Source organism: Lepeophtheirus salmonis, chromosome 6, assembly GCF_016086655.4.
Source record: "Lepeophtheirus salmonis chromosome 6, UVic_Lsal_1.4, whole genome shotgun sequence".
NCBI classification, from domain to species: domain Eukaryota; kingdom Metazoa; phylum Arthropoda; class Copepoda; order Siphonostomatoida; family Caligidae; genus Lepeophtheirus; species Lepeophtheirus salmonis.
In genome coordinates this window covers 12539446-12566565 of record NC_052136.2, presented here as the reverse complement: position 1 = coordinate 12566565, position 27120 = coordinate 12539446, and the positions used below count along the sequence as shown (strand labels likewise).

Here is a 27120-nt window from a genome sequence, read left to right as displayed (position 1 = left end):
TTTTCTTTAATAATAATTGTTGTATTTAATGTAATATATAAAGACATTTCAAAACGTTTTCATAATTAATCAAACACACTTTTTAAAAAAATCATTAGGCAGTTTCTAAATAACAGATTTTTCATTACATATTATGTATTAATAATTAGCTATAGAGGCAGTAGACATAGCCATGGATATAGCTGGTAAAATATGTATGTACTATATAGTACATAGATCTCTTAAAATAATTATCAAAAAATATCAGCATGCCTGAATTATAATAATTGATAAGTAAAAAACAAAACAAAAATCACATCGTTTAATATTATTTATATTTAATAAATTAATTAAAAAGAAAAGTTTCTTTAAAAATGGATTGATAATAATCATATATGTAGGTAAAAGGTATATATTAAAAAAACAAACAAAAGAACTAGACTTTCTCAAAACTTGAAAATCACAAATTAATAATAATAACTAAATCACAAGATTTTTCCTTAAATCATATTCCTTAATAGAACGTTGTTGGTGGTGTTTTTAAGGCATTATTCTTCCCTCATACAGTAGACTCCGTCAACGCTTACTACGGGTTTTAGTGGACATGCATCAAAGTCCCAAATTAGTTATATAATCGAGTATAGAGTCAAACATGCTCTAACGACCACTTTTTAAAAGTGTCGCCGCACAAAGTGGTCATATCCAGTTTTCAAATTTAGAATGATTATAAAATAAGAAAACTGGTATAAGAGGTCACCTACACTAAGCGGTCGCTTTTTCAGTTTTCCTAGCCTGGTCGCTTAGTACAGGTTTGACTGTATAATTAATTCAATAAGGGGAACAGATTTTATAGGCTTTTTGAGATCCGGCATATAAATGGGGTCTACTGCACATAAAAAGAAGGGTTGGAAGAAAAAGTTATGGTATTCAAAAATGCAAACATGTAAATCCTTATAATTAAGAAGATTGTCTAAAATTGACTCACGTCAAATTCTAAATTCAGCATTGAAAGAGGGGGAGAGATAATTCATTATGGGATTCATCATAAGGCGTTTTCTTTTTTAATAATACCAAAATAAGAGGTAAACAACATTGTAAGAATATTGATAATAATATTATTACTACATTTTATAATTGATATGGGGATCAAATTATTTATCTCTTTTTTTTTTTTCTAGACTAGAAATAATTAATGAATAATAATTGTCTTGGTAGAATACATTTTTATAACCTATTTTAAAATCTGGGTAATTTATTATGTAAAAATTGAGATCATTGGAGGAACATAATTTTGATAATTTTAACTAAACATGGTCTAACTTTTTAAAGTTTCCTTTGCCAAAAAAGAAAAAGGAGGACAAGGGATGTGATATTATTATTTATCATTGTGGGAAAGATCAATGTTACGGCAGTTCAATGTCTGGCAGTGACATGTTGTCTAAGGAGTTATTACTGTTTCTTTCATTTAAAAAAAAAATGTATTCTTCAAGCACAAAAATAATAATCTTTAAAAATCTGTATGAATATTTTACGTAAATTTCCCCCAGCAGTATGGATTGTTGCAAGGGAGAGATGAAGAAGGGATCACATTCAATATTAGCACAAGTTTAAAAAACAAACAAAGAAGTCTATACAGCACAAAAGGATTATTTTTTTCTTCTACTACTTATTGAAGAGCATATTATGCAGTTATAGCTATATGTATGCGTATATGACCACAAATGGGTTATCGACGAAGAACAATATTGGCAGTGTTAAATCGCTGGTTTTGAGCTTCTTGTACAATTAGAGAAGAGCCCCTTGGTAATAGGATTTCACTTATAATAATCATTGTTTGGTGATTATGTTGACGTTACTTATATGTATATAATATGTACAAGTGATGGATAAATGTTTATTCCACTTGTTGCTGAGATCCAGCAATATGGATAAAAAGTTGTTGATATTCTGGATGTCAAGAAAGTGTTTCTTTCATTCTTAAAGGATTAAACTTTCGCTTAAATCGAAGACTGGGTGTATTATTTTGATGAAATAAGGACTCAGATAATGTATATTTAGAAGATTCGGGAAGGGAGCAGATGCGAATTGTCTTGTAGGAACTTACACTCGCCTTATCAACCCATTCGTCATCAAGTCTGTAAACATAACAAATAAAAAGTAAATAAAGTTGTCAAAATAAGTTTCTGCTATATTCTATGCAGATGGAGAAAAAAAAAGACTTATGCATATACTCCAAACTACAAATAATAATAATGAATTAACAAAAGTCATCAAGGGGTTAAATAGCTATTGATTAAACAGAGCCGCTTTATCAATATTAGATTTTTTTATGTCCACTTACAGATTTATAGGAGTCCATCTCATAAGAAACATAACTTTTCCGGACTCGTCTCGTTTCTTCGCAATGACGGAACCAGATAAGGTGATTCTATCCTGATCCACTTTACAACATGAATTGGTCTCAATAGCAGCTAACTTTTCTTGAAGTTGAGCCATGATACCAATATCAAACAAATCAAAGAGACGAGCAGAGAAAATAGTTTTTCGATATTTCAATTTCCGACCAGCCTTCTTCATCACTTTAGAAACAACTTTAGGAGTTGATGAACCAGAGGAAGAACCTGAGGCTGAATGATAAACTGACGAGGAGGACGAAGATGATGTTTCGCAGATCTTTCGGACGACGTTGCCATGCGGATTAGGGAGTGAAGTGGATTTAAAATGGGAGTTGACATGCCTCTCTAGCAAAGACTAGGAAATAAACAAAGTAGTACATATATAATAATTAATTAATCTTAACTAAAATAAAAATTAACAATAAAGAAATTTAATTACCTGAGTGCTAAAACGTTGTTTGCAACCGTCTACTATACATTGAAACGGTTTGTTACCTCCATGGCTAATGATGTGCTTTTCAAGCCACGACTTTGAACATGAAGTCTTCCCAAACACTTTACACCCCTCCCAAAGACATTTATACTTTTGAACCTCCTCTTTCATTTGCAAAGATGCATGCCTTGTCTGCAAATAAATACAGAAATGTAATAAGATGTCTCCCTCATGCATATTATTTGGTTATTTTCCAACAAAAAAAAAAAAAAATTACCTTGAGGTGATCAATAAGCTTTCCACAACTTTCAAGTTCTTGTCCGCAAGACTCCCATCGGCACTGAATCATATTTACACTTTTCGAAGGAAATCGAATAACAGCCTTAGGGACTTCAAATTGATGGGACTCAACAATAATGGGGGGTGGTTTCTCCTCATCCGGCGGCGTTGTTTTAAGATTCCTCTCTGAGGAATCCACTGACGACTCTGATAACAGCTCTGGTGTTGTGGATTGAAAATAATCTTCTGCAGTTGTATGAATGGACAGCTCTTCTTTTTTAACAACAGTCTGCAGAAGGGATGATGATGATTCAATTTCAGTCTTAAGATTGAGAACACGGTCCAGCTTTTCCTTGCGGAGAGCTGTAAAATGTTTCATTTCCGAGAGATACTCCGTGATTTTCCCTTGATTACCCATCTCCGTAATTTCCAACTTAAGCTTTTTTGCTGGTTCGGACTTTTCGCTATTACATTTATTATTACTACAACTAATACTAATATTATGAGGTAAACGTTTCTTGAGGGAGGATGATTTGAGGCAATTCGACGATGAGAGTGGCCCTCTTCCCTCTGGCAGTTTCTCCAAAGCAACTCGTACTTTACGAAGGACATCCGCAGATTCATTATTGTTATTATTGTTGATACAAGCGTCTTTCCCAGATGAGGATAATTCGTCAATGAGTTCATCACCCAGACCCTGATCCGTATCTTTGGAGTCTGAAAATTCCTCTAATGAACCTTTAAAGAAAAAAATATATTTTTTATTTATTTGTTAAAAAATGTATGTTATAATAACGAAGACAGACAAAGTGATTGTTTTGAGTATTATTTACCTATTCCAGAGTCATGATCTCTAGGGCTGGGTGTACTTCTTGGGTAGTCTGAGGTTTCACTTTCTACAGTGCTACTTGCAGGACTAGGAAGGTCGATCCCATCTCCATGACGGGAGGAATCAGTCGTACTAAAAAGAAAAAACATAGTTCTTTGTGTCTTTATTATTTCATAGATAGATAGATATATGAAAGAGACCAACAAAAAATGTAATCATACATATGTAGAGTTTGTTAATATAAGATGAACAAAAAAAAAAGTAATTTTGGCTATTCCACCGCACGAGGTAGTCTGGTCTTTGGTTCATTCCTCTCCCTCCCTCCCTACTACAACTACCTTAATTCTCCATGTCTACGCACAAAAAAAAATTGTATACCATTAAATGTTGGTACAAAAAACCATCTTGGTTTTTAAAAAGAATATATAAATATAGCTTGACATAAAAAATGGACTTTGAATATTTAAATAGACGACATTCATACCCATTATATATAATAGTAATAAAAAAACTCGACATACAATGAGACTTCACGAGAATAAAAGACAATTACGAAAACCTACTCAATGACACGATTTTTTTTGTTCTATTCTAATGTATATTTATGTCTCTACAACAACAAAAAATATATCCAAGGGCCACTTTGTCTCCCCCTACTACTAAATAAGTTGTCCCACATTCCCAAGAAAGAATTGGAATTCACCTGATTAAATGATTGATCATCCTTAAGTCATCATCATAATTTAGAACAGGAACAACCTTTTGCGAATTAAACACGCATGAAGGAAGATTCTCCTTGTTGTTGTTGCTGCACAGATGATGTCCAAAACGGACTTAGGGTTACCTAAAATTCATTCATCGACACCTCTCTCCCCCAGCTGCTACTAACTAACTAACTATAATGTAAAATTATGAACATTTCTCTAAGAGAGAGAAACATAAGAGGAGAAAAAAAACATACAGAATCTAACGAGGAAAACTTCTTTGTTCGTCGGGGTAGAAACGAAGAAAGGGGGACCCTTTTTGAGGGCAGTTAGTGGCAGAAAAATGAAGAAAAAAATGTACTATGAGGAAGAATGAAAAGCGCACCGGGAGGGAAGGGGGAGGGAGGGAGGGAAAGAAATTTATTTTATTTTCCCTTCTTAAAATGTATGGCGCCCCTCTCCACACATTTAATATTTTATCCATAGCAGATTCTGACCCCGGTCAAAAGAAGAAAAAAAATTAAAATTCAAAAAAGGGCGTGCGAGAAATTGACAGTTTTTTTTCCTTCCTTTTTTTAGGTAATAGGATTTCATATTCAACTTCAAACTGTATCCATCACTTGTACTTTTTAATTTTTTTTTTAAACTCCTCGCCTCCATCCAATAACTTGATTGGCAAAAGGGAGAAAAAAACGGACTCCCTTAAAAAGGTGTAAAAAAAAGTTAGGAATGTATCAAACTTAAAAAAATAAGTGGAGGAGTAATTGAGGTTGGAAGTCTTCTGGGATTTCTTACAGTCGTGAGACTACTTATAGTTGTCGTCAAAAAAGAAAAGAATAAAGGTTGATTGAGTATGAAGAAATCTCAATTGACGGCTCAATTTACAGTTTGCACTATTTAATAATTTAATATATTTCATTCACGTAATATGTTTTAGTAGGAAAGTATTGCAATAAAATGCGTCCTTTTGGCTATTTGAAAAGTCAATCTCCAGTAGAAGAGTATGAATGGATCATAGTAAAAGTACCCAATTAGTCCACTATTTTTAGCGGATGTGCCGCGGGAAAATGTGATAAAAGAAGTCGCTACAAAAGAAAAAACGAGGCACTAAAAAAATATATATTGTTGCATAGATTTCTTTCTATGAAAAAATGCGCCGTCCTTCCAAAAAGGGTTGAAAAAGACTGATAGATCTAGTCAACAAAAATTATTATGAGTGAATACCCATTTGACGACGTACAAAATGAGGGAATCTTCCATATACTATATAAATAGAAAGAAAATGACCCTTTGAGAACTTTCACTTCCTCTATGTACAATATATACAAACATGACAAGGGTCTCAAAAAGTTCCATGTCTTAACACATTTGGAGAAATGGATTATGTCAAAACTTTTAGTAGAGGCAAACTACCATTTTGAAGAAGCACGTAAACACAAAAACAATCTTAAATAGCTATATAGAAACTATATTGAATTGACTCATTTCCGTCAAATATTCTTATTTATGGGATGGATTGATATGCACAATAATATTAGCTATAGTATAGATCCTTCATTTAATACATTAAATGACATTGTTTAGACTCAATATGACCTCACAAATAGAATCCTTTTTCTATAACTGTTCAGGGATATTTTTTAGACATTTATGGGTCTTATTTGCAGCGAATACGAAAGATGTATAAAAATATTTGAATTGGGCGTACAGGGGCGTCCGGAATATTTGGTTTCTACTAGAATTTTTTCTTCCAAAAAAATTAATTTTTTGTAAATAGCTGTAGATTTTTATTTTATTTTTTCCAAAAAATTTTATATTTGAGTTTTTATGAATACCTGGGGATTTTTGATTCGCTTTTCAAAAAAAATTCTCAAAAATTAAATTTTCTGTATATAGGTATGGATTTTTGAATAATTTTGCAAAAAATAAAAAATTTTAATTTGTTTTTTTCAAAAAATTCCAAAAACCAAGGAATACAAATCTGGTGTGTTGAACAAAAATAAATAAGAGAGAAAATCCCAATGTATTTACACCCGAATATTTAAGTCAATTAAAGGCATTGTAATCAAATTTGTGGGATACATTAAGATATCCAAGAATTTTACTTATAGTGTAGAACATTTTATTGATTGAGACTTTTATTAGCTCCAATATAGTTAGCTTACAATAAATTCAAAACATTAGTGTGTCCGTAGAATAAACAAAGGCGAAAGATTGCAACCCTGATTGCTTCAAAAATATGCACAACAACCGTTATTGTATCCAAATATGGCCCAAATGCAACCGTCTAACGTATCAAGGAGCACATGGAATAATAATTCATTTTTTTAAGGTTTATTAGAGGAATTTTCTGACTACAAAGAACCGGATCAGTGTCTGGGTGATGAAAAATCATTTACGCATTATCATCCTCCAGGTAAGAAGCTCACATCAACAATAATAACAATGATGAATCTCCGGATGTCCTTTGAAAATTGTCTTTTTCTCATTCTATTATTGAGATGATCAATTTTGACTACTTAAGCGTAACTTAAGATTAATTAGAACAATCTGTCGATATAAATTGAAGATAATTATTCATAGAAAAAAACCTGTGTACTTCGCACTCAATTTTGAGGGGGAAATCATTCTAGCTTGCTTGTGTGTTGACGGGTCACATAAATGTGATAATTAAGGAAGGTCAATTTTGAGAAGAATCAAGCGAGTTTGTTTTAGTGTTGACGAATCATATATTATATCCATCCATCTATCTATGTACAAGACATTATACTTACTACTACTCTTGTGGGTCTACTACAACATTTCATTTCGCCCAAACAAATACAAATAAAACAATAAGGTATTATTAATAACTTCCTCTCCTAGTAAAAAAAAAAAAAAAAAAAAAAAAAAAAAAAAAAAAAACACCGAGGAAAAAACAAAACTACAAGAATCATTTCCACACCAAGAGAAAGAAACAAAATCTGTATATACATAGGTATTCAAAATACAGCACTACGACGACTAACATGAAGAAAACGAGAGAAACACGACAGACAACTTCTTTCTTCTGCCTCTTCAAGAGAGCTATCATTACTTTTTCATGAATATTAAATAATATATAAATTGCAAGTTAAGTTTGCACCACATATATTTCATGTCTTTATCATCAATAAAAGAATCTTATATATATCGTTAGTGAGTTCGTTTTTTTTTTATTATCTTCCATAACCAGTTTATGGGCAAAAATGACATCTGAATTCAGTTCTTTTCTTCTTCATAATATGTATATTAAATATAAGACACATATCATAGAATAAACATGCCACGTTTGCTCACACCTTCATGCCCAAGTTATGAATCTTCAAGAACCCACAATCCTACAGCGGCAGTAGTTGTAGTTTTTTTTTGTTTTTAGGAATTTTGAATATTTATATAAAATAAAAGGGGAATAAAAGGCCATTCTTCATAAATAATTTAGTTCATTTTGAATGGGATAAAAACAATATTGATGTCTTTTAATGACTTTTTGGATGACACTTTTGATGTAGGTCTCTGGCATGGACGACCACTGCTCATTGACAGAGTCGTTTAAAGTCTCAACATTTAGGCGTCCGACTTCTGCATACCTGGACTCTACTTGGACCAGGTACTATAATCCAGGGGACTCATTTCATTAGTGAAAATTCTTGAACGATAACTCTTAGATCCTCACCCTTATCTATGTTCTCCTTGACATGTTAGACGGTTGCAATCTTTTGCCGCCATTGTTGTTCTGGCGACAAGATAATAAATTATAATGGTTTGAATTTAGCGTTAACTAAAAGAAAAAACTCTGGACTCTCTATTGAAGGGAAAAGTAATCAAATTGTTGTTATATACTCAAGGTTTGTAAGCTTTAAAAAAAAATTATAACTTTTTTTAAATCCCTACGGAAATTATCCTACAAATCCCAACCGACATCACATTCTTCCGGGAGCATCCTGGTAGTAGACAATCAACCAAATATTCATTAATAATAATCATTATCATCATCTTTACAGAGTTCAAAACATATATTATGTAAATAGAAGTAGCGATATTTAATTGAAAAAGTAGCACGATTTGCAAAGAAATTTACTTTTTTATTTTGCACTAACTCAATGACATTTGAACTTTAGATAGAATTCATTATGTGCTTTACATAAATAAGAAAACAACATCACTCTCAAATGAAGCAATTTTTGTACACATTTACTATAGTATTAATAATCTACATGAGTGGTTCTCAAACATTTTGCGGTCTGTAATTAAAGATTAAATAGAGCGTTTTCAAGTGACGTCAGCCATTTTGTAGGAGGCATAAACAATCAAATTTCATTAGAATCAAAGCCCTTTCTTCTTTATAATTGTGAAAAGTGATAAAATATTGCAGTTTATTTGGAATGGAAAATGGGACTTAAAACCTTTACTATCTTTCAATAATAAATATGTCTAACTTGAATCGCTATCAAATCCTAATATATAGTTAAATTATTAGATATTCATATGTACATATTGCAGACAATATACCAAATATTACAATTGTAAGGGTAAGATATTTTTATATAACTATCCCACTTTTTTCGTCCATAATCGATCCAAAACAAAATTAAATCATCAAATCTAGCCATTTCATAAGGATTTTCAGAACCCGTTACTTTGATTGTATTCAAATATCACTGTTTCTCATTCGCATCAAAAAGATAGTATTTAGTTAAGTTTTTTTTTTCATTTTTAAAGCCATTGGATGAAGATTAATTAAGATTTATTGGTAACTTGTACATTTAATGTAGTAAAAAAAATAGCTATGAGCTCTCAAAATTTCAATTATCATGCAATTGATGTAGGGTTGGACCAATACATACATTCTTTTCCCGGTCATTTCTTTTAAAAAATTAATTTAAAAAAAAACAAAAACGAAATGACGATCACACATGCTCAATTTATGTCCAAATTTAGTTAGCTTCCAAAAACTTTTTTCCTCATGAGATGTTCCTTTTGAGCTACTTGTAGTTGATCTAATGAAACGTAATTACAGCTAACTTCCTCTCCTCCAAAACATTCTTCAAATTATTAGGGTGACCATATTGACTTTCGATTTCTTTTTTTTTTAACATCCCTAAAATGTTCTTACTTTTCTACTATATACAAGCCTTCATTGATATATACAAAACCGGATTGAAAAGCTGTGTGTGCTCATAAATGACAGAGAGTAATCCTGAGCATTTATTGTGAGTTATAATTATAAGTCCTTATTGGACTCAGTGTATAATTAAGGGTAGCCCTCCCACTAATTCTTGCCAATTTAGTTGATTATTTCATTCTCCTCCTTCGTTAAAGCAGCTTGTAGATGTTCTAATAAAATATAATTATAGCTAAGCTTCTCTTTTACAAAATATTTAAATTATCAGGGTTACCATGTTGATTTTTGTTATTTTAAGAGGCCCAAAATGCTCCCGATTGACATCACTGCTGATATACATATGTATAGTATTTAGGTGGGTAGGTGATACATCATTTAGAAATGATAAGTAATGTTAGTGATGAAAATGACAAAATTAACCCTGAGAGGGAGAGAGAGATCCATGATTCTTAAACTTTTGTAGATAGAAGAACAAGTAAAAAAAAAAAAAACATACTAAAAAGTTCTCACACATGGCTTTAGACTTGTACTTTTTTATTATTGCTAGTATTCCAAAGTTGACGGTAGAGATAAGAAGATAGTTTGTTATCTGATGAGTCACCTCCATATATATTTTATATATTATTATATGTATCGTAGTGTATACAATGTATTTAAACAACCAAAATAACAACACATATGGAATCTGAATAGATAAGTATAAAAGAACATGGTAGTACATATCAAAAAGATGCCATCTATGATGTTCGTTTTTATGTATTATAATTTATTACAAAAACAAACTTGTCCACCAAATAATAAATAAATAATAAAACCCTCATAACTAACAATAAGTGGACTTGAATGCAGTATCCCATTACTATATAAACATATATGTAGAACCCTTCACCATTTCCTACTGAATGACATCCAACAAATGCCCAATTTGTTGTTTTATTTAGTACATAGTGTGATGGCCTTTGGTTTGGAAATACCAGAGCGGTCTGAGATCAATATCATTTTTGTAAGACCGTAATAAATCCGTTTGGAACGGTCTCATAGTGAAATTCGCTCAACAAAATAATAACATATCTTCAATATTCATGAGGGTAGTTTGCCTCTCTGTAGATGCCAAAATTTTTGAGTGTAGCCTTAATATCTTAGAACTGCATGACTAATTGATCTAATAAATAACAATGTAGCATGGAGCGTCTGAAGCTCAGTCCCCCATATAAAAAAAGAAAAAGGAAGCACATAACCAGAGATTCAAATAATATTAAATACCGGTAAGTAAACAAAATAATAATAATGAAAATTAACGTGGTCACCTTGCCAGTTACAAGAATGTTTGAGAGGAGATATGCTTAGCTGTCATTCCTTTTTATTGAATTAGCTGTAAACAGCTATGAGGTGAAATACATAAGCCTCACTCCATATATAGCAACGACATTTAGCCTAGAATTACTCTGATGTGGATCCTCAATTCAAAAAGGACTTACAATTATGACTCCACAAATAATCCTCCTTCGCTAACTAGGGATTATTTATACTTATAGTTCCCTCTCTTCAAGAATAAAAGAGTAATGATGACTGTGTTGTAAATAACAAATTACTTTCAGAAAGGAATTACAAAAAGAGCGGACACTTTAAATTTAATATTTTTTAAAGCCCTGTAAATAACTATACAATTAAAGCAAGGTTTTTTTGTCTAATAACTCCGAGCAATAGCGGGTACTATTTTTCAAAAAAGTAATTTCATATTTTCCACACGTATCACTAGAAGACATTGCACCACGATTGAAGAACACTGATTGGACTGTAATATACGGAAAAAATATTCTTGAGCCAAATCTCAACACTCCTAACTACACAATACATTAGAATTATCAAATTTCGTTTTCCAAAAAAAAAAAAAGAATACGTGTGGCCCGTATTAATAAGATAACCAAAAACCATGGGACATATTTGGATCTAAGTTTTTTAAGGATTTGAGAAAAATGGGGAAATAAACTATTTGCACTATTGTGCAATTATGTACAGTTTGAGAAACACAAATCTAACGTATAAGTCATTTATTCCCTCCTAGAAGCCCTTGTTCTCCATAGTGGATAGTAAATAGCTCCACGAAAGAAACAATAAAAGATAAAAAAACATTTGGTTCAGCGTATTTAAAAAAAAAAAAAAAATGACATAGGTTTAATAATTTTATGTCTCTTTGTTTCAGCTGGTAAAATAAATATGTGTAATAGAGCTGCTTCGTTGTCACTCACTACTGATCCGAACATAATTTCCTGTCCTACCCAGAAAATAAAAGATAGATTAGAATCCCTATCACCACTATGATTATAATGAGAAGATAAATTGTAGGAATCATCCAATCGATTCATGGGGGGGAAAAAATCCATACCAAGCCATGTACCTACTTGAGCTGAGACAATTACAGAATTTGAGTAAATTATTAACACAGATTTAAAAATCAATATCAAGAATGTCAGTGGAAATAAATCAAATTATACTCCAAGATATGGGCGTCGTAAGAGGTGGAGAACATGTATCCGCCAAATTTTACATCATTAATGTAGTAACACCATTTAATACCCCTCTAGTTTAAAAGTCCTAACTGCACCCCCCCCCCTCTGAATGTTTATTATGTAAAATACATCACTGCTGCAACAACTTAATTGTATATGGATGGTGTTCTGGATCTGAGATATGCATAGAGGTGTATAAAATATGTCCTAGAAAGGGAGTAACCTTTTCTAGGTTGATACACTATTTTCTTTAATCTTTAATAATCGTCATTATTATTTAACTCCTGATAAGACATAACATTCAAGTATAAAGTTATAACTAATGTGTGTGCTCATAAAAGATGAGTAACAATAAGGGTTTGCTGACATGAGTTATAAGTGTGAGTCTTTGTTGCACTCAGAGTAGAAAAGTAATTCCAGTTTATATTTCTTTGCTACATACAGAATTGGATTTGTGTGTTGACTTCCTTTATTTCACAGCTGGTTACAACAGATTGAATAAAGTGTCATGACAGCTAAGCTGCTCTCCTCCAAAATATCCCTCTTCAAATGGTTAGGGTTACCACATTAATTATCTGTTTTTTTTATGTTTACATACTGCTTGGATATTTATTATGCATCACTGGACATACCTATCAATTTTAATACGCAAATTTCCTTTAGTAGTACATAGAAGCAGGCCCGTGTCTACAAGGGGTTCATTCAAAGTTGTTGTTTTTTTTTGCATAGCATTCTCTCATAAATCCCCCATAAACAACAACAACCTGACCTTGTGCCGAGGAACGTCATACATTTAATGGTAGGTCAAGCCTCAGCTATTGTAAATCCAGTTAGGTCATTTGGAGATCTTGATATTTCATCATTGGAAAAAGTTTGAGAACCACCAGTCTATATGATAGATTTTATACATTTTCAAAATAGAAACGATACGATATATTAGTCAATCCTAGCTGGATTCTGTTATCTGATTACAATTCAAGTCTACTTTGGTAGAAAATGAAGACTCGCTGTGATTCCTTATTTTCTTCCATTGTCTCAATTTACCGACACTGAAACGTTAAATACGTAATAAAGAATCACATTTTGAATAATGTGTATTTTACAATCAGTATGAGATGTGGCATTTCCCTTATATTTATAAAAAGAGTTACGAGGATTGCAGTGATATGCGAGTTGACTTTTAGACGGCGGATTGGGTATTGTATTTCACAATTATACAGCTCCCAACTCCACCCAAAATTAGCTCGTTGACATTAACTATTTAAGTTACGGAATACAAAAATGGAGAAACCCAGGCTCTAAAAAAAACCTAAACCGTACTCTAGTATTAGTGATAATGATAAAAATGGAGAACATGCCCAACTCTGTAGATACCTTATGCCTAGCTATAACATCATCCAGGTTTATTGTTTTTTATATGGACAAATAAACAAACAAGCAAAAAAGAATAAAATTACAAAATATATACTCTTTAATTTTCAAAAATATAAATGGAGCAAAAAAAAAAAAGAATAATAACAATAAAAACAACAACAAGAAATAAAACTTATTTAGAAGACGATAAAGAAGAATAAAAAAAAAACACACACAAAAAACTTTATATCAATTTATCAGTTCTGTGTACTTCTACTCTCGTTTGTGCACCCTTTCATCCTATGTTAGTATATATAATGTATGTATATTAGACTGCCCCGTTTTTGGGTTAATATTTAATTCCAACTGCACTATGACCTTTTTTTTGGGGGGGGGGCACAATCAAAAACGCAATTTGGCAAAGTTAACAAACAACGTCTCAGGACATTTTAATTTTAAATAGAAACTTTACTAGCAGATGCATAAGTAAAGCATGGAATCATTACTAAAATCTGGAATAAAGAGTCGACAATGGTAATCAATACAGAGTGGACCCAAAGCTTGGAGTAGCAGCCTCTACACGCCGTCAAACACATTGACATCACTTGTCGATGAAGGTTGTGTCCAACGCCTCCCACGCTCTTATGATGGCAGCTCCGAACAAAATTTAGATGAAATGCGCATCAGACATTCTTGACCACGATGCCCAAAAGTGCAAAGTACAGGGTGATAAAGTCAGGCTGGAAGAGGACCACGTGGAGGCAGGACAGAAGTTAGGCATATGGTTGCTGTATAATTTTTGTTGCTCCGATATTTTTATGCATACAGACATGAGATATGCACAAAACTTGTTTATTTTTTATTCAACTGTCGTTAAGCTGCGCAATCAAACTTTGTCATTAAAAATAACAGGAGAAAAAAATCTAGTTAAATGCTTCTCATATTTTTGGGCCAAACTCTGTATATAATTATATTCTAGCGTTTTTGAATTAGAGTTTTTACATCCTTCCCCCCTGCACAACCACCTTTTCTGCTGGGGACAACCAAACAACTGACTTTGGCAAAACCATAATCCTCGTAAACTATTTTTACCGTGGTACAAATTGACCGTATTTAGGGCTCCTGTACCATCCTAATAACGATACTATGAGTTAAAAATGAAACTTTTTATATTTATTAGTAGAGTTAAATCTGTATTACGCGATCATGAAAGGAAAACTTAAATTATATTGTTAGTTGTTGCTCGGTTCAAACCCGATTTGTTTTATGTTATTATTTTGTAACAATTCTAAATTTCAAAATTTGATATTCCCACGTGACACGCTTAAAACAGATGGCTGTTAAACTAGGTTTGACTTTCTTTGATTTATTAATAAAAAATACTTTATACACCTTGTTTTTAATCATTTAAGGAGTCTGAAATATAGTACACAATGATTTGCATTTTTTCTATTTTATCAAAGATAATGTTCCTCCTTTTTACACATCAACTATCTGTTTAATTAGTGTTAAACTTTGATATGTTATGCTTCATAAAACATAAAAAGCACACAAATGATGGCGTTTTTAGGGAATTGACTTTAGGGGCTGTATCCCCCCCCCATTACAGAATTTATGCTTTTCATTAGAAAATTTAATTTTGGTAATTCTTTTTTCAAATAATTTATCATTTGAAATTTAATATACTTTTTCTAATTTTTTTCAAAAAAAAAAAAAAAAAATATTCTATGAATATTTATGTATTTTAAAATTTTTCTCCAAAAAATTTAATATTTTTTTTCTTCAAGAAATTTAATTTTTGTGAACAGCTGTGGATTTTTTCAATTTTTTTCCAAAAAATTTAATTTGCTTTAAATATCTATAGATTTTTGCAAATAAATATACATATATATATTTGCGGACGCTCCTGTGTTTTCAGGAGAAAATGTCTTGGTGCAGAGGGAATAAACTATGAACCCGAAAACGGGACAGTCTAATATACATTATACAGATCTTGAGTCTATAAATATATACGTGCGCCTATGAAAACTATATTCCATTCATTGGCCCTCCGGGGTACAGATGAAGGAGGAAAAGTAGTGGGGTGGGGGGGATGGATGAGAAAGGCTCTTAAAAATCATTACTCACTTATGTTTATACACAAAAAAAACATACACACAAAAAATAAACGTAAAAATAAGGGGGGGGGGGACTAATAATTAATTCTTCAGGTGAATATTATATAAATATATGTAGGTACACTTATTGTTAGTATAAGTCGACCTCTTACGACGTCATTATTGGCTTCTCTCCCCCTAGTATGTTTACAAACAACCATCAATAGGCTTGTAAATTCTAAGCACTGCTGGTATGTAAAAAGAAAAAGAGTCATTCTGACAATGCAAATAATGTTTGGGATGAGAGTAGCTAAGCTATCATGATGTTTGATAAGATAAGCTACGCGTAGCAGCTATGAGTGGAAAAAAATAAGCAGAAATCCTACTCCGTATATAACTAGGCCATACTTGATACTTCTGATATCAATCCACAATTCTGCTCTGAGTCCAAAAAGGACTTTCTCTTCTAACTTACCAACAAATCTCCTCAGTGTTACCAGGGACTCCACTCAAAGTTTTATCCTGTACCTATATTCTACACCCGCCACTCTACAAATCCCAAGACTCAATACTGAAATCTCAAGGAAATAATAAAAGTTTACAAAATATCAACACAATTTGACACTCGACTTGAATCAGTTATATTTTATATTCTTCTTTACTTTCAATAATAATATATGCTAATAAGTAAGTAAAATCATTTTCTTTATTTATTTTAAGCCTATCTTTGTATCCTTGTTAATAAACTTTCTCCAGTTCAAGTTTCGTTATTAAGGCTAAGGGAGGCTGACAGTTCGAACCTGTTACACCGTTCTTTCTAATATATTATTTAGTGGAAGTTAAAATAAAACGAAACAAGAGAACGAGTTGAAAACGATCTAACGAGTAGTAAGCTTGTAACACTTTAAATAAACAAAGTTGGAAGATTTTACAAATATAATCAAACAAAAGTAATCAATTATTGTTGCATGTTTAAAATCCTAGGATTTCGAGATTTTGATAAAAATCATCCCATACGTTAAGTTACTATCCCAAGATCTTGGGCTAAATATCTTCGTATTTTCTTCGTAACTCTTCGTATTTCATGAGCACATACACCAAGTGGCGAAACGAAAACCACACGATCAGTAAAATTTATTGAAAGAATTGGTCGTGACACTTCTATTTGTCCGTTAAAGGCGTTGAATATTACTCTAAAACTAACTAAACAACCTCCATGACTTCATCCTTTTAATTAAATTAACAATGTGAATTCTGCAAAGGGAATAAGAAATTGCCTACACCATGAAGAAAAATGATTTCATGACAGTAATATCAGGCTATTAGATTAGCTACAATCAGCTAAGAGACAAGAGGAATGATCTATCAAGGACATAGGAAAATATTATTTCGATGTTGATTGTCAATTTGTTCAGCAATGATTTACCTATATAACCCCCAGTCTCCTCCACAACATTTAAATATGTACGAACAATTAATGTTACTGACGACACTTGGATAAGATAAGAATATTTCCAACCATTTGAACAAGTATTAACCCTCGCCCTCCCCCAACAAATCTTCAGTGTTACTCTCAGTCTTTCAAGAGCACACTCACACGTAGTTACTCAGTACTTAGACGCACTGTCTTAAAAGGATAACACCATTGGAAATTTAAAAAAAAACCCGGTTCAGATTGCCAACCACTATAAAACTTCAAAAATGCCTAGAATTTACAACTCTAACCATCAACCCGAACAAAAACTAAAACATGTAACGTCCATCATCTACTTAAATACCACTAACAAATTCTAAGTATCCAACAAGGTCGTATAATAATAACACAATAACGAATCTTGTAGAAAATGAAGCGTTTTTCTTAAACGAAAAACAATAAATTGTGACAAAATGTGTTTTGCAAAAAGAAGCTATGTACATATATGCAAAATAAAAATAAAATAATCATCGCATATCTTATATTATGGAGATAAAATCAATCTAAAAAAAAATCCTTGCAAAGCAATATTGTCGTCACAGTCGCAAAAAGTACAGACAAATTGGAAGGAGCTAGCTGATAGATGAGTACATAATTTGTATATATATATATATATATTGGTGTTGAGATTGGTTCGAGACTGATTTACAAATTGTAAATGGTATCAGTCAATTGTATAAATTTTAACCAACAAAACCTTCCGAGTCGACATATGATGAATATTATGCAATAATTCTATATTACATGGACGGTGGATAGTGGCGTATTTTTTTAAGTTTTGAAATATAACTGACCAGTTACATATTATGTCGCCCAGTTATAGATACATAATAAATTAGTAACTTTAATAGACAAAATGAAATGTTAGCGTGGATATATAGCTGTGAGTTAGAAGGACCAATGATCTAATTAAATAAGGCGTAATGAGACGTTGAAATTATAAACTGTACGATTTGCTTATACTTACAAGTTATAACTTACGACATATGTGTAAATATATATTTGCATAGACCCACTGAAATGTATTTTCTACACATTGCACAAACTAAGAGCAATTTATTTACTACTAAAAGACACTTTTGAACAACAGTAGGTACGTAGAAAGAATCACCCAGTCTAGACACACAACATTGCAATCAGTGGGCATACTACATACAGTATGTATACAACCATGAGGTCAAAAAACGAAAGATTTTTTTGATTGCAAGAAGATGAATCCGATCTCTTGGTTTGTGATGAATAGGCTTAATATATGTGAGCGATCGCTCAATCGCTCTAAAAACGGCTTAGTTTGATCTTTCCCCCCCTGTTTTGTGTAAAAATTACTCATTTTTCTAAACTGGTATGAAATAAATAGAGAAAAAACGGTTTCTAATAAGATTACAAAACAACCTTTAATGATTCTTTGATTAAATTTTTCGAGGGAATATACAACTGCAACAACCCTTCTTCTTTAGGATCTCTTTTTGGAGGTAAAACTATGGATATGATGCAATGAAGGTTATGATTAAATGATCGGATATGTGAAGGCGCCAGATTCCGACAACAGCTATTTGGAGGAAATTTGGCGCAAAATAGAGTGTTGAACAACTCCCCTTGAATCTTGCAATAAAGGATGAATACTTTTCCCTCAAATTGCAAAATCCTGATCCTCAATTTATGCAAAGGGTTGGATGTAATATCAGTGGTGGTGATGATGAGAGCCTCCATCTAACAAGACTCCTGAAGATCTCACCAACTTGATATTTTCTTCGACTACTTATGTGGACGTCTTTTAGTGTGTTTAAAACTACCAATACTGATCAAAGTCCACAATTGACAAAAGAAAATCTTTCTAATATCTGGATTTTTCGATTTAATATAGCAAAATTTATGAATAAATTATGATGAATATAAAACAGCACTAATTATTTATATTATGCATATATTTTTTTTCTTTTAAAATACAGATTGTTAAACTTTAATATTTAGGGTACTCATTTTTCAAAATTTTAGCACTCTTTTTTTGCTCATTTTAGCCAAAAAATCCAAAGTCCAGTGATGAAGAAGAAGTGTCACATGTGACTCGACAAATAGCAGTGATAAATGGGATTCAGGTGAAGTTCCTACATTTAAGTATTTATTAATTTAAAAACGCATAGCAATCTGTAGTGTATCTCCCAACCTATTAATTTTACAAAAAAAAAAAAAAGAAAGAAGGTGTCTAAATATAATTACTGGTAGTAAAGTCTCAGCAATGGAACTATTCTTCATGCATATTTCATGGAGAATTGTTCACTCTGTTAGAAATATGTAAGTAGAGGTCAACCAATCAACGTTTATAACATGGTAAGGCGTAAGAAAAATAGTAAATAGCCAGTTAAAAAAAGATAATGAGGTATTAATGATTTAGAGTATCATTGTGACAGATCAATGTTTCTTTCTTAGAAATATCATATTTTGCCTTTTTTTACATATAATTTAAATTTTTTAGAATAGTATACATTTAAAAAAAATTTCTTTTTTTTTAAGAAAACGGTCCTTATAACAATTACAATTAGCTTAATGTGGTCCTAAAAAGGTGCCCAGTGCTGGTACAGAGTAATGATTTTCATACTTTAGTACATTGCGAACCACCAGAGAAAATATCAGGATCACTCCTTCACGTAAGACTTAGAGAACTCTTGCTAGGTCTATGACTATGGGAGAATATGCTTGCAAAATTTCTCACAAAGTCAACGTTTTCGTCACAATTAACATTATTAATATATTTAAAAAAAAATTCCTTTACTTGGTCAAATTATTATGTTCTGATGAAGTATACGTTGACGTAATAGTATTATAATTACTCTAGCTGACCAAAAAATTGTCTTTGAAGTCCATATACATAATGTATATTTACTTTTCTAGGAATGGCCGGGGCGCGAACCTACGCACATTGTGTTCATGAGAAAAATTACTCCCCAGCGCGTTGTACATTGAGCTACGTTTCCATATTTATTTGTTGTTGACAAAAAGGTTTTTTGTCAAGAAAGAAGAAAAGTGATTCAAATAAATATCAAGTAAATATTTGTCATAAAAAGAAAAATTATAGTAATGGCCCTGGAATTTGCGTATCGTAGTTTGTTTGAGAAGCACTGGTTAGAATAATAAGGACTAAAGTGGTCCAACATACACATACGACTCCTTAAAGAACGTCACAAAAAAAAACAACACATTGAGGTATAAACCAATGGGGTTGATAAGTATTATAACTTATATTGAAATTAGGAATATTTTCTCACTTACGCCTACATTACTCAATATCTGACTATACTATACAAGTATAATACATATATTGCTAGCTAGAATTGAAACGTACATATATTTATACAATAGCGTGGAGCAGCTCCTCATAGTCATACAATGTTTATTTTTACAACATGTTCTTATTACTAGTACTTACATTCTTGAGATATTTGGCCAAAAAGGCGTGACTAAAATGAACAAAATAAAAATCTAGGGGGGAAACAATTATTTTATTTTTATTTTTTTACAGTCCTGTGTTGCATCCTCATTCCTATTTTCTCAGAGTTATAATATTGCATTTTCCTCTATCATTATTTCCATTCCCTTGAGGTACATATAAGGAAGGCGTCTGAGGGACTATATTTTGGGGGGAGCTTGGGTCTAGGATTTTTTTTGAAAAACAAAATTCAAATATTAAATTTTTTGCCTACTGCATAATTTGCCCAAATGACTTCTTTTTTTTTAAGAAAATAAATATTTCAATAATTTTTACCCTTAAAATGTTTATAAAAAAAAAACAAAAGCAAAAATCCCTTAAATTATGGGGGAGGCTACATCCCCTCCAGCCCATCCCTGTGTACGCCCCTGGAAGGGATTGTTGATCAAAGAAGTTTTATCTATATATACGGCCCATCAACACTAAAGCAAGCTAGAATGCCCCCCTTAATATGGAGACCAGTACACCAGTATTTATATTGACGAATAACCCTCGTTCAAGTAATACCTTGTATACAACATATACGGCTCATCAGCTCTAAAGACAATTACAATGATTTATTTTAAAATTGAGTCTGGAATTATGTACATTTGGATTAATATTGACAAATCATCATCGTTCATTTCTGAGTAGTGTTTTTATAAGTAGCCACTACAAATTACAGATTCATTAGCAAAGTTTATCGTCACATACCGAAATAACAAGAAATGAATTGATTTGTGTATTTGAAAGGCCATAAATCAAATTATGGTTTTAAATTATGGTTACTATTCTTTTTGGGGGGTATCGCAAATCATTCCATGAAAATGTGAATAATAAGCTTATAATAATTGACCAAATTGTTTATACAATGATGGATTTTATATATATAATAGATTTGATGTAAAAAAAAAAAAAAAAAGAAGAGCATTGCTCATTTTTATCGATTTGGGTTCAATATTCCTTTTGTGTTCCCTCATCAATTATATAACATAAAAGAGTACATAGGTCGCTCACCCATCCGAAATTTAGGTGAATGCCCCCTATCTGACATTTAAATTTCTCATTCTACGTCAACTCTTGTTCAAATATTTGATCACTCATCAAAGGCAAGAATAATAAAAGTTATTACTACATATTGGATAAGCTCTATAACTATAAAGATATAAGACTGTTGATTTTATAGGATATAATAAGACAGTTTTAATAGCTAAAAACGACACGTTGCTACTATAGGTATATCTGTATACATATATATCTAAAGAAGATCACACTTGTGCTAATTCATCTGCAAATTTGTAAAAAGTATACATTTATTATAAATATTCCTTCAAGGACAGTCAACAACACTCATACGGAGGCAAAAAGCTGAAAAAACGGTAAATCAAACAGAGGAATGCAAAAAACTGCATTACTTGCGTGCAGGTATTTTACGAAGCAATATTTGCTATGGAACATAATATCCATGTAGGATGCATTTGAACTAAAGGAGAGCGCTGAATAAATGGTAGTAGAATGCAATTCCTGATGCAGAAGCAATGGTATTTTCCCCTCAAGGTTGCACATGCAAATAACTGTCCTTGACGCACGCAGAAATAACAACACTCAAATCATCATCCATCAGTCAATCAATAAGACATTTCTTGCCCTTCTAGTCCTTATCCCCCAAATGAGTTTTTGCACAAAAAATAGAAATGATACAACATTGATTGCGGGTGGTAAAAAAAAAACAAAAAAACACAGAGCACTCCTCCTCTCTCTCCTCGTAACATGAGATGAATTATAGCTTTACTTCGTTCCCTCATACTTAATAAATAGTACTTCATTTCTTCTCATTTACCTGATGGCATCCGAACTCCTGAGACAAAACATTATTCCGTCCTCGTCATTACTTTATCCATCAATAATAAGAGACTATTTATTCTCTTGTAGATATTATATAAATGATAATATAAAGTAATGTTTGGCTAGTATCAGTTATGGTCTACTTTTTGCTTCTTTAAATATGTAGAAAAAAAATTGAACCTCACTCACTCATCGATACCTCACCCTCTCAACACTTAAATATCAACTGAATGAAGCTGATGCTAAAAAAAAGAAAACACTGAAGAAGAAAAAGAAAAAAAAGCGTGCTCGTAAAAACAACAAAAAAAGAAGAAGAAACAGAAGAAGGGGAGTAAAAAGCAGGAGTAATAGAAGCAGCAGCAAGGCAAGTTTGGTTGTGAGTCCATTGAAAAAGGAGGAAGACAAAAAGGAAGAGGAGAAGGATTGGTGTGCTTGAGTGCGTGCGAGCGTGTTTGTAAGTGTGTATGTGAGGGGTGTAATTCTTTTTATGATTATTATTATTATTGAAACCATGGGGAGGGAATATTTTTTATATTTTTTTTATTACATACACTATATAGTATTATAATATATTATATTTTTTGTGAATTCGGGAAAATCTACATAGTACTAAATTGTATGTAATATTAAATTAATCATCATATTTCGCTTTCTTGGAGGCAGAACCCCCGTCTGACTTCCTTTTATCAATGATGGCGGATATTTTGTTCCATTCCTTATCAAATTTCGCTCGTTCATTCTTGGCACCCACTTTACCACGGGTTTTGCGACCTAAATAATGATAATAATAATGGAAAAAGAAATATTTTAGTCAGATATTCTTGGATTTGTGAAAAACACAACATAATATATTATTATTATTTTCTTCATTTTCAAAGGAACTATTATTATGAGAAAACGTTTTACGCTTGATTTTTTGTATAAGGTTATGGGCGGAGGGAACATTTTTTTTTTAGAAGTCATCTTTTATGGTTATATATGTATGTATATAATTTTTATTTTCTTCTTTGAAAAGGAGGTTAGAAGTAAGTAACTTTGGATTCTTTTACTCAACCATCGGGGCCATCAACAACAAAAAAAAAGAGGAAAGAATGCTATTGCTGTGAAAGAAAGGCGAAGAATAAAAATCGCTGATCTCCATAGTCATCATTACCCTCACATCACCACCTGGTAGGTCAAACAAACCATCTACGTACCTAATACAGAGCTAAAGGATTCTTATTCCACATTGAATAATGAATAATGATCTTTCAATAGGAAGTCATGCTTACATAAGTAATACTAACCCCTTTTACGGATCATTTAAGCAACGAATCTGCTCCTCCACCTTATGCTAGGTAATATAAGTACCATATTAGGTAAATCATTAAGTTCCCATATGCCAATATCTAAATGATTTTTTTAATAGAAAAAACAGGAATGTATATAACCAGGAGCGTATGTAGAGGTGGTTGATTCGGCTTATAAATTAATTTTCTAAGCTATCCTTTCCCCCCTTACAAACAAAAATCCAATTGTGCAGATGACCCTTTGAATATCATATTGGTTTAGAGACGTAAGGGATGGTCCAGTGACGCTGGAATCATTGGTCTCCAATTTTTCGAAATTTTTATATTCATGGCTATAGTTGCTAGCTTTCATCATTGGGGTGGAGGGGGTGGCTTAACCCCAAAAATTATCAACACCGTTATATAATTACTTATATAAACAGGTTATTATTTTATATATATATAATAAAATTTTTGGGGATTCATAAACATATAGATGTTGTTTTTTTTTTTTGCTTTGTATAGAATTTGAAAAAATAACCATTTTTACCCACAAAATCAGAACATTTTAATTCTTTAAAGCAGCCGATTTTATTTTAGTATATATTTTAGGATAACTAGTTCTAACTTTAGTTTGCAGGTATATGGTTTCTTTACCTTTATTATTGAAAAATTTGAACTTAATTACATTCAAACTGTGGTACTTGGGCCGGTTTGATTTTATTGAGTGTAAAGAAAAATACAAGAGCCTTTTTTATATTGTCGAGGTGACATTAATGTTTTGAAAAATGTTGGACAATATTTTGACAGAATGAATTGCATAGCTTAGAGTATCAGAAAAACTGTCCCCTCCTTTACAATAATTTGAGACACATAATGAATGAGTAACAGACTGCAACTTTTTTGAAATTGCCCCCCCCCCCCAGTGACAGTGTAAGGAGGGGAAGTTAAGAAATAAGGCATTATTGCAGACAAGTGTCTAGGCTCTATATTTATGAATTATAATGTACTATAACATTAGTTCAATATAAAAGTAAAGTAAAATTAAAGAAAGGGAATATGAATCAAAAATTTGGTTATAAAAACCCACGAATAAAAATTTAATTCAATTTAAAAAACCTGTCCCCTCTAGAAATATTCTTTAATTTTTTTTTTCACTGTAGATCATTTCTCTCCTCCCCCCACCCACCTTTCAGTTGATCTTTCTATAAGAAAATAAATTATATTATAATACCTTTTTTATAATTTTATTTATACATCATTTAAAAATTACAATTAGCATACTAAAAAATAGGATGTACATTTTTAATAATGTAAATTGTTAGTATTTTTTAGCTGGCTCGCATTTTTGGAATTGGTAATCTTTTCCAAAGCTGTTGCCATAATTATTCAACTCCTAAGTAGTGAACTTATTTTCCTACTAAACCTGATTTAATATTCGTGTGTCCTCAAAAAATACGGAAAATAACCTGGAGGATTAGTTGCAGCGTTATAATTGAAAGTCCTTGTAGAAAAGACGATCGACAGTGGAGTAATTAATGCCGATGTACTTGTTTATTTCCTTCATACCCCTTCTATTGTCAGAGCTGATTGTAGTCGATCTAATGGAGTACCATGACTGCTAAACAGACCTCTTTTAAACATTCTTCAAATTGTAAGGGTTACCATGATGATTTTCGGTCTCTTTTTTTTTTTTTTAAACATACACAAAATTTTCATCACTATCCATTATGCAAATCATACTTCTCCCCCCTTCATCATGAACAGTGCTGTATAAAATATGTCCTACCTTAATGTAAAAATTAAATAAATCGAAAATGAACGAGATAATCCTGTCAATTCGAAAAATGTTTTGTAGGAGTTTAAGTTACACTGTCAGTACGTTGTATTATATCAGCTGAAGAAAATCAATTCAAAACCCACTCCGTATATAGCAATGATAAAGGCAGGAATTATAATCCGAGTCCAACAAGGATTTACACTTATAGCTCCTGTGTAAACGGTCATTGTCACTCTCTGTCTTTCAAGAGCACACAGACTCGTTATTATTACTTTATACTTGGATATTCTCTTCTATAAAATTAATGATTATAGCCTTGGAAAATAAAATAAAACTTGTGCAGATTGTCAACTAAAAAAACACACTCCCGCTTCTTATGACATATTTTATAATCATATGATTTTGAAAAATATCAGATTTTGTCAATTTCGTACCCCCTCCCCCCATTCTCAAGACGATGACATATATTAGTATTACCACTTGCATTGACAAAGTATAAGTAAATATTATACTATTGTATTAAAATGACTCCATTTGACTTAGGAATTATCTATTGCAGCGAATGAGTATCTAACGTAGGCACATTGAGTTCAAGAGAATAATTCCAATTTTGTTTCCAAAAAGTTTAATTTTTTGTGAGTAGCTGCGGATTTTTGACTTTTTTTTCGCAAATGAGTATCTAATCTAGGCACATTAAGCTCAAGAGAATAATTCCAATTTTGTTTCCAAAAAACATAATTTTTTATGAGTAGCTGTGGATTTTTTGAATTTTTTTTCGTAAAATTTAATTTTTTTTGTTGTTGTTGTAAGAATAGTAGTGAATTTTTGAATTTTTTTCACCGGAAAATTTAATTTTTTGTTAGTAACTGTGGATTTTGGATTTTTTTTCCCCGGAAAATTTAACATTTGAAATTTTTTTTGAAAAAAAACAATTTTTGGATTTTTTTTTCAAAATAAAATTTCAAAAACCAAGCCTCTTTAAATACAATTTTGCGGACCCTGTGAACGAATTCGTTTAGAAGAAAAAAATCAACGAGATTTTTTCCAGAATTAGACAATTTCTCATAAAATCCAAACTCTTATTTATATTCAAAATTTAGGTCAAATCTACACTAATTGTATAAATAGTTAAAAATTCAAACCAATAATTCTCGAAAATAGAGTTGATATATAAACAATAACTCGTAATAAGCTCATCAATTACTAATATTAGAACTTGACATGTTTTTTTTTCTTTCTTTCTATCTTTCATCGTAAAATCATTATGATATACGGATAACAATTTTGTTTTCGAAACTGGTACACAAATATTAATGTCCTGATGACACTGAGTAGCTCTTGATCTAAATAAATACGTCAATACTCTAAACCCATACTCATGTTGCCCTAAATTAAACAACGAGGAACAAGTGTGTGTCCTTTTTATTTGACTTTCCAACTCACCCATCCCTTTGAACTGAGAGCAAAATATCCTAGACCATAAAACAAATGTCCTCTTTTGCAAGAACACATTATTAAAAAAATTAAGTAAATAACTATCTTGTGAAAATTGACAAAATTCTCACGAG

The 27120-nt window shown here is 31.6% G+C and overlaps 2 protein-coding genes across 4 annotated transcripts in view; both read right to left on the bottom strand.

Annotated features, from left to right (window-relative positions):
• Positions 1 to 22765, bottom strand: LOC121119758 (uncharacterized). Of its 3 annotated transcripts, XM_071889255.1 has the most exons (7): positions 22500 to 22732; positions 12906 to 13322; positions 3921 to 4048; positions 3086 to 3825; positions 2815 to 3000; positions 2321 to 2730; positions 1 to 2114 (listed from the first exon to the last, which is right to left on the bottom strand). In XM_071889255.1, the coding sequence occupies exons 2-7, from the start codon at positions 12998 to 13000 to the stop codon at positions 1934 to 1936; spliced, it is 1740 nt and encodes a 579-aa protein (XP_071745356.1). In that variant the 5' UTR covers positions 13001 to 13322; positions 22500 to 22732; the 3' UTR covers positions 1 to 1933. The 3 variants fall into 3 exon arrangements, with proteins under 3 accessions (XP_071745356.1, XP_040570471.1, XP_040570472.1); XM_040714537.2 differs by lacking the exon at positions 12906 to 13322 and having other exon boundaries at positions 22500 to 22765; XM_040714538.2 differs by lacking the exons at positions 12906 to 13322; positions 22500 to 22732 and adding an exon at positions 4620 to 4875.
• Positions 22766 to 23027: 262 nt separating this feature from the next.
• beag (IC cytokine homolog beag) overlaps positions 23028 to 27120 on the bottom strand; it is a 33643-nt gene continuing 29550 nt past the window's right edge. Inside the window, exon 7 of the mRNA XM_040715814.2 lies at positions 23028 to 23275. Within this exon, the coding sequence (XP_040571748.1) occupies positions 23136 to 23275 (140 nt within the window). The 3' untranslated portion in view covers positions 23028 to 23135. The remainder of the gene's footprint in view (positions 23276 to 27120) is intronic.

Bases quoted from the DNA above. Each gene is read 5' to 3' on its own strand.
- LOC121119758 (XM_071889255.1), bottom strand. From the start codon at position 13,000: ATGCAAAAAAAAACAACAACTTTGAATGAACCCCTTGTAGACACGGGC. The intron at 3,826-3,920 runs GTAAATAATACT...TTTTCTTTAAAG, and splicing joins AGATCATGACTCTGGAATAG to GTTCATTAGAGGAATTTTCA. The intron at 2,731-2,814 runs GTAATTAAATTT...TTTATTTCCTAG, and splicing joins AACAACGTTTTAGCACTCAG to TCTTTGCTAGAGAGGCATGT.